The sequence below is a fragment of the Gallinula chloropus genome (assembly GCF_964237585.1).
Source record: "Gallinula chloropus genome assembly, chromosome: 31".
Lineage (NCBI taxonomy): Eukaryota > Metazoa > Chordata > Aves > Gruiformes > Rallidae > Gallinula > Gallinula chloropus.
Window position 1 is genome coordinate 134,559 of NC_140116.1, and position 14,011 is coordinate 148,569.

Consider the following 14,011-nt stretch of genomic DNA (forward strand, 5'->3'; position numbering starts at 1 on the left):
AGTAACGCTCAGCCTGGGTCAGATCAAAGCTTTGTTTACTCCTTTTCTCTCCAGCAGCAGCTGTTAGTGTGTGTGAGGAAGAGCACAGTGAGGAATGGAGGAAATGATGAGCTCAAAGGGAGGAGGAGACTGGTACAAGTAGAGCACAAGAGGAAGAGCATCATTTGGTGGTGGTTCATGTCCAAAGGGCTGTAGAGGGAGAAAATGATCAGTGATGTTCCTTGTGATTTAGAGTTGGGTCAAACTGTATTGACTAATTCCATTAACACCCTTAGCATGGTGCAATGCTGGGGAGACCTCACCAGCAGAAAGCAGCCCTGGGATGTCATGTTGGGAATGTGTGACACTCAGGCTGAGCAACAGAAGCAGAATTAAATTACTGGCTGAAAAAGCACAGTTGCATCCCAAAGGTAACCCAAATTCCTTGACTGTGCTGTGGACCATAGCCAGGTCCTGACATAGGGGTGGAATGGTTATGAGGCTTTGGTGTGATGATCCCAAAAAAATAACTGGGCTGTAGGGAGCAAGTGATGGAGAAGATGACTCCTGAAATGTCTGGTACTCATCTGAGAAACAGAGTGGAGCAGGAACCGAGGTAAGAGAGCAAAAACCAGGGGAAGATTTAGCATGAAAGCTGGAGGACAACACTGGTCCAAGAACAAACAAGCCGTGGATGAACTGGGGCTGAAAATCAAGAGGTTTCTTATTGTCACAGGGGAGAGCAGCTGCAAGAGGTCCCCAGTGGGGTCAGCAGGGACTCAGACACATGCTCCAGCCCCATCCCTGTGAGAGATGGGCATCTGCCTCCCATGGCGGGGTGTGTGTGTGTAAATGGCAATTCGTTTCCTGGCAGTAGCAAGGTTGTGAGATGCTTGTGGCGTGGAGCGAGCGCTCTGTGTGTGTGCAGGCGGCTGGGCAGAGAGAAGAAGTGGGAGATGGGTGAGCAGAGTTCAACAGCAATCAGGCATTGGGTGGCAACCTCCACACCCAGCAAATGGCTGTAATGACAACTCTCCGCAGCGTCTCGAAGCTCTTCATGAAGGGCAACGAGCTCCAAGCTACCCTCCTGCAAGGGGATGTGGAAGGAGCTGGCCGGGGGTAGCATCCCAGTGTCCTGGTTCCTGTTGCTCTACTAGTGGGTTTGACTTAATGGTGTTTTTCCCCAGCATCAGAAAACCATTGGCTATGGGGAGAGGTGGGCAACAGAATGATGGTTAGACCATCACACTGCATCTCCCCAGAAGGTGAGCCAACTTTAGTCCCCCAGCCAAAATGAAGGGAGAGAGGGGAGAGGTGAAACCTCATCTGAACAAGTGCTGTCTCTAAAGCAGATGCCGGAGTTTTCCCCAGCTCCTCTCTCAGCCCAGAGGGAGGTTCAGCTACACCTTCTCAGACATCCCCCTGGGCAGGGTCTGTGGGGAGTGGAGCTCCACCGACTGCCGCCGCCGGACCTCGCGTTCTGCCCAGTCCTCCTCCGGCTCGCAGCCCTTGAAGATGGCTAGTCTCTCCGAGAAGGTTTTGGCTTGTGGGAAGAGGATGTAGTTGTAGATGATGGAGGCTGCTGCTGCCCCAACCAGGGGGCCCACCCAGAAGACCTGAGGGAAAGAGAAGAATCAGGTGAGCAAAAACCAGATGAGCCAGGGGCCCTGAAGAGCATGGCAGGGGGCTTGTGTTCCTTCCTACCCTGTGTGCTCTGGGGCCTTGAGCAGCCTGGGCTGGTGAGAGGTCTCCCTGCCCATGGCAGGGGGGTTGGAACTTGATGGTCTTTAAGGTCCCCTCCAACCCTAAACCACTTTGTGATTCTGTGCCAGGTCTGGACATCACCGTTGCCCCGAGTGACCCTAACCACCCTCTTCTGTCTTTCCTCCTCTGAGTGCTGCATGATCTTCATTAATGATAGGCTCATCACGAGCATGCCTAATGATTTGGGTTCCTCTGGAGAAGGGTCTTCCTCCCCATTTACACTCTGCTATGGAGAGGAGGCAGCTACCAGCGTGGGCTGGACACCTCTGGGCACAACCTGAACCACCACAGCTCCGGGTCCCAACAGCCCCTTTCCAGATGGAAATGCCTGGGAGTGGAAAATGCGTGCCCAGATCCAACTGGAACCAGGAAGGGTCCCCAGGAGGGACCGGTAAGAAGAGCTCCACACTCCATTGTTTCTGCTGCTTTTGCTAAGTCACGGTCAACAGGTCACACACCTTGTTCCTGTTGCACCTTGCTTAGATAAGCTAATTAAGCTCCCAGCTGCTCCACCTCTCGTTGCTGATCTCTAATCTCTCCTCTGGCTGGGAGCTGGCATGGCTGGAAATGCCAGGAATAGGGATGGATGGCTCTGTGGGTTTCGAGGGATATTGGTCATTTGGGCCAGGGGAGGGGGACAGCTCATGCCACTAAAATAGCCCACCTAGACCTGACTCCTTACCCAGTGGTCAGTGAAGTCTCCGACTACCACAGCAGGGGCGAAAGATCTGGCCGGATTCATGGAGCAGCCAGTGTAGCGGATCTGCCAGGGAAGCACAAGGCTTGTTGTTACCATGAAGCCCTTTTAGTTTGTTTTTTTAAGAAATCCCGGTGTGTTATTAGTGTGATTCATTCCCTGAGCTGATGCTTCACCCTCCAGCAGGCCTGTTCCAGGAAAAGGGATGCAAGCAGCTTCCACCTCCTGAGTCAACATGGGCGAGTTGTGCTTGTGCATCTTCTGTCTGATCACGTGTGTCCTGAGCATGGCGAGACTCAGATGGGGGGACAGGGACTGTGGGGACAAGCTCCTGCTGTGCTTAGAACTGGAGCAAACTGCTACTCCCTTCCACTGAGGACAGGAGGAGAGTGGGCACATGAGAACACTGAGGGTGGAAGATGCAGTGTGAGTGTTGCTGTTTTAATGTGTGCACTGAGAGGCTGGTGGGAGTCTTGGGGGATGCTTTGGTCTGGCATCCAGGAGGGGTTTCCCTGCATGTCCATACCAAATACTTCCCAGAATTATCATGGTCTTGAGTGCCTCAGTTTCCAACACATTCACCCCCAGGAGAGAAGACTCTGCTGATCCCTGGAGCTGCCCACAGGACTCAAGGAGCAGCAGAGCCCAGCAGGTTAAGTCTGTTGTTTTTCTCATGCCAAATTAAAGCTGAGCTCAGGCTGCAGCTCTGCCATGGCTTTTGTGGGACTTTTCTCCTCTACCCACTGGAAAGCCACGAGCACCATATGAGTCACACCCTTCATTCACCCTGGAGCATGCTGCCAAGCATGCTGGAGGCATAAACACAAAGGTAACTTCAAAAAAATCGCTGAGTTTTAGCCCATTCTACCCACCCCAAGGAGATGCCCCACGGCAACAGACAGGCCGATGGACAGGGCAGGAGAGCCCAGGTTGTCCTCCCGGCGTTCGTCGGTGGAAGCGAAGATGCACAGGACCAGCTGGAAAGTGAGGAAGAGCTCCACAGTCACTGCCTGCCCCGTCGTGGTCTCGTTGTGCAGCTGGAAGGGAAGGAAAGACGCATCTCAGGAGCAGGCAAGCTTGGTGATGGGATTGGAAATGTGGAGGGGAGGAGTGACCCAAATTAGGGGGAACCAGAGAACCACAGGAAATAGGTGAGAAACTTGAGCACCAGTGTGAAAAGGAAGGGTCAACGGCTGATACTTTGACCTGGCAGGAAAAGCTTTATCAGTGCCGCTCTGGGTACTTGTTCTGCCTCTCCCCCCCCCCCCCCCCCCCCACTTCGTTCCTCCTAGGAATTCGATTTTCTTTTCCTCATAGTTACCACAGACTTGGAGATGTTTACAAATCACACTTTGAAAATGTCAAAAAGAAATGTTTTGGCATTAAAAGAAACCCCCACAAATCCACAAAAAAAAACAACCAAAAAACAACCCCGTCCCCCCAAAAAATTGCCTTTCCCCTTCCCACACAGCTTTGACTGAAAGAATCTCTCAGATTTGATCTGAAGCTGGGCCTGGCTGCACCCCCTCTCCTCCAGCTCTGCTTCCTGGCACATTATCACTCCTCGGTGGCATTCTTGCTTGCCCACTGTCTTCCTTCTCTGCACTCTGTCTCTGCCCTTTCTTTCTCTGCATCACTCCTGCTGCAGACACTGTGCAACCTCCCAAATCCTGATGCTGACAGAGCTTTGCTTGGAGATGCCACAAAGGTGGCAACTACCAACCCAGCGGAGATCCAGAGCCAGTTCTCACTTGCTCTCCTTTCCAATATCTCCCCAACCCCCTGGTTGTTTTAGGGTAATTTGTGCAGATGAACAGGGCATGGGGTAAAAAAATAAATCAAACTCCCTGTTCCCTCTTTTAGGTGGTTTAAGCTGTAAACCAAGAGCCGGGCGTGCTGAAAGTCCCTCCTAAAACTCCTTCTTGCTTGGTTGGGTTCATTAAACCTGACCTATTATCAGTTTAAATAGTCTTGTTCAGATTAATCCTCAATCCCTTTATCAACCCTCTTAATCTCTTTGGCAGTGACACCAGGTCCTGGCAGCTTCTCCCTGCTGCAGGAGAGGGGATTTCCTCATGTGTCTCCTCCCTTGCAGCTCCGCTGGGCTCTGGGTGATGCTGCTGCATGAGTGTCTCTGCAGGGCATACGGCTGCCTGTGTCCATTGGACGAGGAGTGGTGGGACGTGGAGATGGGATAATGAACCCTGTGATTTTTAAGGGTTCCCCCCCTTTTTTTTATTGCATGTGCTGGTGGGGAAGGGGACGGTGGCACTGCCAGGGCACCCGTGTGCACTGGGCATTGGGATGAAGCAGCTGGAGCTGCTGTGGCTATCCCTTCCCCATGGGAAACAACTTAAGGAGCATGTTTGGGACCCAAGCCAACCTCCTCTACCCTGGTGTGACATTCCCATTGCTGGGAATCTGTCCCAGCAGTTGTAATCAGTGGCACTGCTAATGCAGAGGGAGAAAAGGCTGCCTGTGCCCACACCATGGCTGGAACATGGGACATCTTGGGGCAGGAGGTGATACCTCTTGTCCTGTCCTCCTCTGAACACCTGGTCTCCTTCAAATCCAGCTCCTCCACAATACAGCGCTAGACAAAAACCTCTTCTAAAGGAGGTGTCTAAGGGGCCAGCTGGATCATACCTCTGTTTCTATCCTGGAGTCCTCCCTCCATCCCTGCTCCTGGAAGCACCCTTGGTGCAGCAAGCTCATGGTTCAGGCTGCAGCTGACAGTGGTTTCCTACCCAGCACTAAATAAAGGAGGGGGCTGGGGGGGATCCTTTCTGGCCACAAAACCCTTCTCCACATCCCTCAGCCTTCTCAAAAGCCCTGCCCAATCTCTCCTGCTTCCTTCCAAGCCGACCCATGGGCTGAAGTCTTACCTTGTTGATGGCCAGGCCTTCCCGAGAGCCCACGGGGGTGATGTTGTGTAGGATGGCAGCCCCCACGACTCCCCCCAGGAGCTGGGCCACCACGTAAAAGACCGCGCGGAGGAAGGAGACCTGGGAGCCGATGAGGCAAGCCACCGTCACCGCCGGGTTGATGTGGGCTCCGCTGATGTGCCCCAGGGCCTGCACCAGCGTGCTGATGGCCAAGCCGAAAGCCAGCGCGATCTGGAGGATGCTGGGGGCGGCAGCTGAGGGCCAGTTCAGAGCAGAGCCCAGACCAAAGAGGATGAAGACCAAAGTCGCCAGGAACTCTGCAAAGACAGCCCGGGTAAAGGCCACGGATCGCAGCTCCCACATCATGGAGCGCTGACTGCCAGAGGCTGCAAGGACTTGCCTTGCCTGGGGTGTCTGCGGGAGGCTGCGGCTGCTGTGTCCACAGAGGATGCTGGGGACAGCATATATATAGCTGGATGCAGGGGGCAAAGGGTCACCCGCTGGAGGAGATGGGATCCGGGTCCTGGGAAACCTGATGCTTTATTTTTATTTGTGTTCCAGCTGAGGGAACACCAGACCCTGCCCCTCTCACAGCTGGGGAATGCAGCACCCCTGGGAGGCCGTAAATCAACCTCCAGCAATGCCATGAACCACTGTGTCCTTCCTCCTCTGCTTCCTTACGGGAGGTGGTTGTTGCTCCTCTCTTCTCCCTGCTCTACCACCTGCAGCAGGGAGTGGAGAGGTCAGTGAGCAAGGGAGGTGGTTCTATAGAGTTTGAGGTGGAGCTGAGGTGGGGCTGTGATTAAATAACCAGGCAAAAACTGGATGCAGAAGATGCAAAAAACCCCTTCAAGTAACTTACTACAACCTGAGTCCTCAGAGTAAACAGGATTTTACAGCCTGGGCACAGATTTCCTACCCAGAAAAATGGGAACCAGCCCCAAGAAATGACTGTCAGGGAAGAAATTCTGGTGTGAAAAAATGACAAGCGCTGCTGGAGTACCGGCTGTGCTCTAATTATGGTGATTTTGGCCAACTTAGCTCTTCAGAAATGTCTTCTTACTTCTTGGTGTTAATCCCCAAAAGAGGAACAATATTTTCTTCTCTGGAGCACAGTTCTTCACATCAAACCATCCCCTAATTGCCAAACAAGCCTATTTATATTTTTCTTCCATTGTTTTAGGGCACATTCGCCGGTTCCTGGGTGGTTCCTGTGTGACTGGGGTTGGTAGGGTTGCTGGGAAGATAGCATCTCTTTTATTTCCCCTCATTAGCAGACTCTGGAGTTACTTTAAAGCACGGGGAGCTGGGAGGAGCCCAGGGCAGGGATGGAGTTGAAAGGGCCATTTTATTTCAAAGCCCCAGAACTGAGGGTCCATTTTTTGGCTCTGACAAAGGCTGCTCCTGTGTGATAAACCAAATATTTTTCCCCTCCAGAGGAAAAGTGTAAGGGCCACCAAACACAATACTCTGTGTCGCTCGAGCATCACAGGATCACAGAGTTGGAAGGGCCCACAGGGTTGTTTCCTCCACAAAAGGTGGGTAATGGTGCTGCCAGATCATCGTCATTGGTCCCTTCCAACTGAGCCAGTCCGCTTCTGTCCTTGTCATTTCTTTATGGGGATATTGCTCTTAACAAGGGACAGATTGTGGGGACAGCAAGTTCAGGGGGTGGGTGTCTAAAGGAGGTGGGACTGTGGTTCTAGGAAACCTTTTCCTTTGAATAATCCTTCTCTTGGACTTCCCCAGGGGCTCTGGTCCATCGTGGCATCTCTCCAGCCTCTGGTTTTCCAGCAGAGAAGCCAATCTCATAAAACAGGTTGTAAGGCTAAGTATATTTGGGGTGCTGATGAGCCACGGGGACGCGGTCACATCCAGTCCGCAGGCTCTGGCTCCTGCCTGGTGCAGGCTCGAGCTCAGCGTTACTCAAGAACTAGTTGTGTCAGGGGCTGGCTACCAGCACAGGCTGTTGTTAGTGCAGGGAACAAAGACGGGCAATTATCTGGAGCTGATAGCCTATTTGATTAATAGTTCTTCACAGCAAGTTGTGATGTATTGGTGTTTAATGAAGGCTAATTAAAAGGAAAGAGAAGTAAGCAGGATTAGCTCTGAGCAACTGAAAAGTCTAAGGCAGCCTCCTGGCTCCTCACTTTGTGCCTGGCGATGTAGAATGTCACTGCTGCTCCTGTTTATGCTGGGCTTTGGGTACCACATCCCAGCTTCACCCAGGGGCCTCCAGCGCTGCAGGACTGACCCTCTGGTTCTGCAGAGATGTGTGACCATGGCACGAAGCCAGACGCTGCCCTTGCTAAGGCCAGTGGCAGAGCCAAGGCTTCCTGCACTGCTGGAGGCTGCCACAGCCACGTGTCCTGCCCTGGAAAGGGCCAGGAAACATGAGGAAGGGGTCAATGAACAAGCCAAAGAGCTTGGTACTGGGTCGCTGAAGCTCTGCTTGCATCCAGGAGTGGTTCCTGGAGCTGCTGGTGGTGACGGTGATGCGTCTCCACATCTCCCACCACGTGTGCTGCAGCTTTGGGAGCAGCAAAGCCAACTGAGCTGGGAAAGCACGTTATGCTGCCTTTAAATCCACAGCCCTGGGAGTGTAAGTGCAGCATCAGCCCTCCCCTGGGATCGAACGCTTGACACGAGTGTGTCGGCATCCTCGGAGGGCTGGTGCCCCATGCCTCCTCCCAGCATCCTGGCAACGTGTTTTTTTTGAGGAACGTTTTGCAAGTGTTTTGTGTGCTTGCACAACAGCTGGCTTCTCCAGTGACTTAGATGGCTCAGATATCTCTGCTTTCCTGGCTTTCAGGAAAGTATAAACATCTTTAAGGTATCTCCATTCCATCTAAAATACCTCTAAGCCACAGAGAATAAAAGATTTATTGCATAAACAACAGTGAGTTTTCCTGCTTGGATCTGATCTGTGGCAGGAGGTCCATGTGCTGCCCAGACCTCACTGGAAGCGCTGGGTTTTTGCTCTTTTTTTGTGAATAGAGAGTACCCATAGACAGCTCACCCTCCTCTCCAACAGCCGAGCTGACAACCCCCTCCCATGCTTCACATGGCAGCAAACGCCCTTTTTATTACACCCTGGAGAATCCAGGGAGAAAGCTTTACACAAACCTGGACATCATTGGTCCTGCTGATCACTGAAATGCATTTTTTCTTCCCAAGAAAGTAGTAAACTGAAAATGCTACGTCTGAGAGTGCTCTAGGGGAAGCCTTCAAAAGAACCCAAAGGATAAGAAGGGCAAAAAAATTCTAGTATTATGTCTCATCTTCTTGTTTCCCCAAGGTTTTGTGCTTGCTGCCTAGCTAAGAGGATGTGTCGGTGCACTTGGCCCCATCCACAGCCCGCAGCAGAGCACAGGGAATAGCAGCCCTGGGCACAGGAGGCAGTGGGGTGGATGGGGACGAGGGTACGGATGCTTTGGTGCTGGTATAGGCAGGGGCAGGACCCCCTCACCTGGGAATCGGAGCAGGAAAGTCTTACTTGTCTCCGGGTCATGGCTGGAGAAGAGGCAGAGGTTCATGTCTGTGTTCCCCAAAACCAGCAGGAAAAGTTGTATTCTCATCCCACGTTACACCAAAAGGACTTTCATCCAAAGGAGCAAAATGGAAAAAAAAAAATCAGCACCTTTTCCGGCATTTCAGGCCAAATCCTAAATCCCTATTCATGCAAAACTTGTGCTGGCTCTGGCAATGTTTATTGTTCTTGTTCTAATTGAAGCAGAAGGATTAATGCAGCCCTGATTTCCTTCACTGACTTCAATGAATGGAGCTTGAGCTGGGGCCAGGACTGGGCCTGGTGTTAGGAGAAGGCTTGGATTTATTTTTTTATCCCATCTCAAGGACTTGCAAGTTCGGTCCTGAATGTTTGCCCAGGGTCTTAGTCAGGGCAGTGAGACTGTGGTTGGTGGAGCTGGGCTGCAGATGATGTCAGGATCTGGACATGGGTCGGATAGATCCCGACATCCGTGAAGACCAGGAAGCAGCTGGGCAGCTCTGTGCAGCACCCAGGCAGGGATTTCAGTATTTCTCCCTGTGATTTGCTTGGAAAATGCCATTATTTCTTTTGCAAACAAGGTGGTAGTGAGACCCAGCCTGTCCAGAACCAGGGAGAGAGAGAAACAGTGGCTTCTCCTCTGCTGAGAGACTTTGCAGACAAGATACAGGCAGCCCCAAGATACCTGGTGGTCAGAGATGGGGTGATTTAGGATGTGATCTCCCTTTAATTGTGCCTTAAGGGGCAAAGAAAGGAGACTATTCTCCCCTTGACTGCGTGCTGAAGTTCAAGGCCAGGGCATGGCATATTTTTGCATAAAGATTTATAAGAAAATAATTAATTTGGGTGTTTCCCCCCCTTGAATCTCTGAAGCAAACAAACCAGACACTGGGATAGCCATGTAGCCAGCAGATTTTGAAGCAAGATTGACCCCATGGCTGTACCAGGTCTTGGAAGCCCTTTGCTACCCACCCAGGCATGACTATTACATCAGTTAAAATCAATCGGATTGCAACACCATCCTCAGGTGACGGAGCCGAGCGGGCGCCCTCAGCTTCACCCTCCTCTGGACACCTGTGTCCACAAAACAAATGACATCCCATGAGCCAAACTCCCAGCAGGTGTAAACTGGGGATGTGGCTTTGACATCAGCACAGTGATGTTGACTGAGAGCACCCAGCAGCTGCCCTTTTCACTGTTCTCCTCATTTTTCTGTAAAAAAGAAGTAATTGAACTGAAGTCTGTGTGAGAACTTAATTGTCTAAGTTATTATCCCAGATTTTAGAAAGAAGATCTGGGTTAGATAATGCCAGGAATTGGTCCTTGCCAATGGCTCCCCTCCTGCCCTGTCTCCTGCATCCCTGTGGGTCAGAGATGCTGGTCACCGGACGGCATTGCAGCATTAGGGCTGTGGTGATAATCTCACCATCAGAGCTGGGGGTACTAGTGTCTGTGCTGGCTTCTCACCTGTGTGGAAGGACTTTTTTGGTTGCTATCTCGTGACCTTTGCTGGGAGGGAGGCAGGAGTGTGTCTGGCAGTTGTACCTTTGGGAAAAGGCTGTTATCTCAGCATCTTCCCAGTGTGGTCAGGAGGCACGTGAACGGTGCACGGGTGAAAGGAGGTTATAGCAAAAATCCCAGGTGGGATTGATGGAGAAAGATAAAGGTGGCTGGCTTCTGAAAGCAGCATCTTTCATCTGAGAGCAAGGTCAGTGCCGTGGTCCTCGTCTTACAGCCAGAGAAGGGGAGCAGTGCAGGAAACTGTGGTCCACCATGAGGGACAAAGGATTGCGGTGCAGCAGTCACGGGGGACAGCCAGAGGAGACATCAGGCTCCATTAAATCCCTCCCGGGCACTGAACCAGACATTTTAAAATCAACTGTTGAGTAAGAAAAGCTGCTTCTGCCTCTGCTTTGGTGGGGCTGGGGTACAGGGTAAGCTGGGTCTGGGTATGGAGCCAAGGTCTGCATATGGAGCCGGGTGCTGGAAGCCCTGGGAAGCTGGTGGCTGCAGCAGCATCTTCAACTCCAAAAGCCTGTGGGTTTTGTGCAGAACCTTCCCCCCTCCCAGGTCTTCTCCCTGCCTGGGGTCCTGGGCATCAGGCTGCTGCGTCACCACCAGCATCACTCATCATGTCGGGCTGGCAGGAATGTGAAGAATTCTGAATTGTATTATATAAAGTTCCTTCATAATAGTTTAAAGAAGAAACTGTACAATGGCATGAAGGTGTCAACCCCAGCGTCACCCAGACCTGTTCCCTACCCCACTCCCAGCGAGGCCAGTTTGCATACTTGTGCAATTCCTTTCACTGAGAAGCATCGGAGGCACTCGCAGTGGTGAGAAGAACATGTTCTTCTGGCAGTGATGAGTGAAACGCTCCCCAGCAGCTGAACAATGTAACCCTGGGCAGTGCCTCCTCCATCGGGGTGTTTGTCTCCTCAGCCGACCAGTGGCTGCGCATGGTGGTGTTGTTGTTCCTCTCTGACGTGGTTTGTTGGTGTCACGGATTTTAGTCCCATTGTTTTTGGGGTGTTTTCTTAACTTGAAGTCCCCACTGGGGCCTGTTCCCTGCCAATCACACCCTGCAGCTCAAGAGGCATTTAAAAACATAACAATAAACAGGAGGCCAAGGTTCTCAAAGCACCTAAACAAACCCCAGCACTGCTTTAACCCCACGGTGGGGCAAACACCTGAGCAGCTTAATCAGACAAGGGGCCACGGCTACAAGCCACTGATGAGTTTTTAGCCATCCCTCATTAAATGCCCTTCTGAGGGGTTAAATTAATTCATCCCAGCAGTTAGGGATGCCTGTGGTCAGGTGTGACAGCCCAGCTGGGCATGGTTGGCAGGATTTTCTTCCAGGCCCTGGAAAAAACTGATGGTATAAAGGGGGTGGTGGAGGGTTGGGTTGTTCTTAGCTCAGGGACCAGTGGTGGTTATTAAAGGCAGAGGGGCAAGGCTTATTGAAGAAGCTTGGAGGGCAAACATGTGCCTTCAAACAGATCTTTGGCTTGTCCAGCCCCTTATATTGTTTATTAAGGGGGGAGCTCCCTGCTCTTCAAGGGCTTCATGGGAAGGGAAGAAGATGGTGGTTTTGGCTGAAGTGCTCTGCAGCAGCAGAAGGTATGAACTGCCCAAGGAGAGACAGATCCTGGCACTTAGGAGCAGGTTTCTACCTCTTGCTTGGGGCTGATGGGAGGCAAAGGCAGGGCTTTGCCCCTCAAGGGTAGATAAGGGTATTCATTTGGTTTGTCCTTACAAGCCCCTCTCTGTGCGCACCCTGATGTTCCTGGTGTGCCTGTTAATCTCCCATCTAGGGATTGAGCCCAGTGGCAGGATTTAGCATTAATAATCCAGGGATAATTCAGCAGCCTGAAATCTTTGGGTAAATTCCTGGGAGTTTTTTAGTATTCTCTTTTTAAAAGTCCAGGGCAGAGCATCCACTGTTAGTGGGAGCTTCTCCCTGCTGGGGATTGGGGGGGTGGGAAATGTACTTGCAGAGGGCTCCTGGGTGTGCCATCATGTTGTATGTTGATGAGGCAGATCCCTTAATTATCCCATCAGGTTTTCTTTACCTTGTTTTTGATGTGATTGAGTGTTCAGCAAAGTTGTTTTAATCCCTGTGAAATCCCTTGTGGATTTGGCAGGGTGTGGCTTTGACAGAGTTGTTGGGGTTTTTTCCTCTTCTGATCTCCCCCTGTGAATTAGAGGTGTGTGCAGGCACAGGGACGCTTTATGTGGTGTGATGCTGAGAGGGACCAGCCAGGGAGCTGGACAAGGGATGTTGAGTAGCTGCTGTGATGCTGCGTGTGAACATTGCGATGTGGAATCTGGTTCTTGTGTGTGTTTATCCTCCTAAAGCATCTGTGAGACTGGGAAAAGAGATGTTCTAGAGGAAAATATTGGGGGTTTTTCCCTCTTCCAGCCCAGGCCTTGGCTCCCTTGAAGCATCTCCAACCTGAGATGGAGCATGTGGTGTCCTTTACCCCACCAAAGGACCTGGCTCAGCCCGGGTCTGCAGCTGGGACGAGTTTCTCTGTCCTAAGGCATGTGGCTGCCTCCTTTCTCACCACCAGCCACGCTGCATCACCCTGCTCCCCGGTGCCTGACCCCTTGGCTTATCCCATGCTTGAAGGGGATCACCAAACCGGAGCAGTGAGAACCCCACCTGCTGGGTTGAGTTTCTGTCCCCTGGGACCTGCCCAGCTTTACGCCTCTGCTCAGCCTGAGGAGGTTGAAAGCCCTTGAGGAGCTTGTGGTTAACAGGCACTTAATTGATTCGGAATAATCCTGACAAGTTTTTGCAGTCCTCCTGGTAATCGCCTCTCTTTCCAATTGAATAGCTGGGGCTGGGTCTGTGTGGATGCCAGCTGTGCACTGCTTGGCTGCATTCTTTCATTTCCAGCTCATGCTTTCCTTTTAACCCTTCCACTGCCCATTTCTTTGCAGAAGCCCTGAACAGGGATGGTCCTTCCAACGTCCTCTTGCAGACAGTCTGCTCTTTACCTTCTCTAGGACTCACCTTTGGGGAGCCTAAAATGTGGCAGGACCTTTTTTACCAGTCATGGCAGACTAAATAGATTAAGCTAACTTAATTTTTTGTACCTGTATTATAGACTTAGCTAATTAATGCGAGGTATGATGGGGCATACTGACAAGCAGTAAATGGCTTGAAGGGGCTGGGGAAGGACTGTGGGGAGGCTGTGGGGAGCTGGAATGTAGGGCACAGTTTGTAGCCTGAGTGTGGTGCCAGATTTATCTGAAAAGGTGCTTCCATTTTGTGGGAACACAGGGCGAGACTGTTCTGCTGACAGCCCTCACTCATCATGAGCACGTCTCTCCATGTGCTTAGGTGGAGGGTGTGCTGTGTTTGCACTGCCTCTTCATCTCTCCTGGATGAGTTTTCAGCTCATGTGACGCATTTCTCTATGCAAAGGGACATTTTTCCCCCCCCCTCCTGCTGCGGCTGGGTAGTAAGACGAGATGTCTCCATCTCCCTGTTCTCCAGACTGTAATTCCCCCAGGAAAATCCCACCGACTTTGTGCCCCTTCCCTTGGACACACTCTGGGAGCTGGATTCCCCATTCATCCCTCTCCATGGGGCTGAATTAATAATAACACTTCAGTGGTGGGGGCTGCATGGTGCTCCCCTGGGACACCTCCAAATCCTCCCTGTGC

The 14,011-nt window shown here is 51.7% G+C and overlaps 1 protein-coding gene across 1 annotated transcript; it reads right to left on the minus strand.

The window, feature by feature from the left end:
* Window positions 1-1,379: 1,379 nt before the first annotated feature.
* On the minus strand, window positions 1,380-5,691 carry AQP2 (aquaporin 2; the record flags this gene model as incomplete). The annotated part of the gene is made up of 4 exons (XM_084277129.1): window positions 1,380-1,595; window positions 2,426-2,506; window positions 3,313-3,477; window positions 5,326-5,691. The coding sequence occupies 4 exons, from the start codon at window positions 5,689-5,691 to the stop codon at window positions 1,380-1,382; spliced, it is 828 nt and encodes a 275-aa protein (XP_084133255.1).
* Window positions 5,692-14,011: the final 8,320 nt, after the last annotated feature.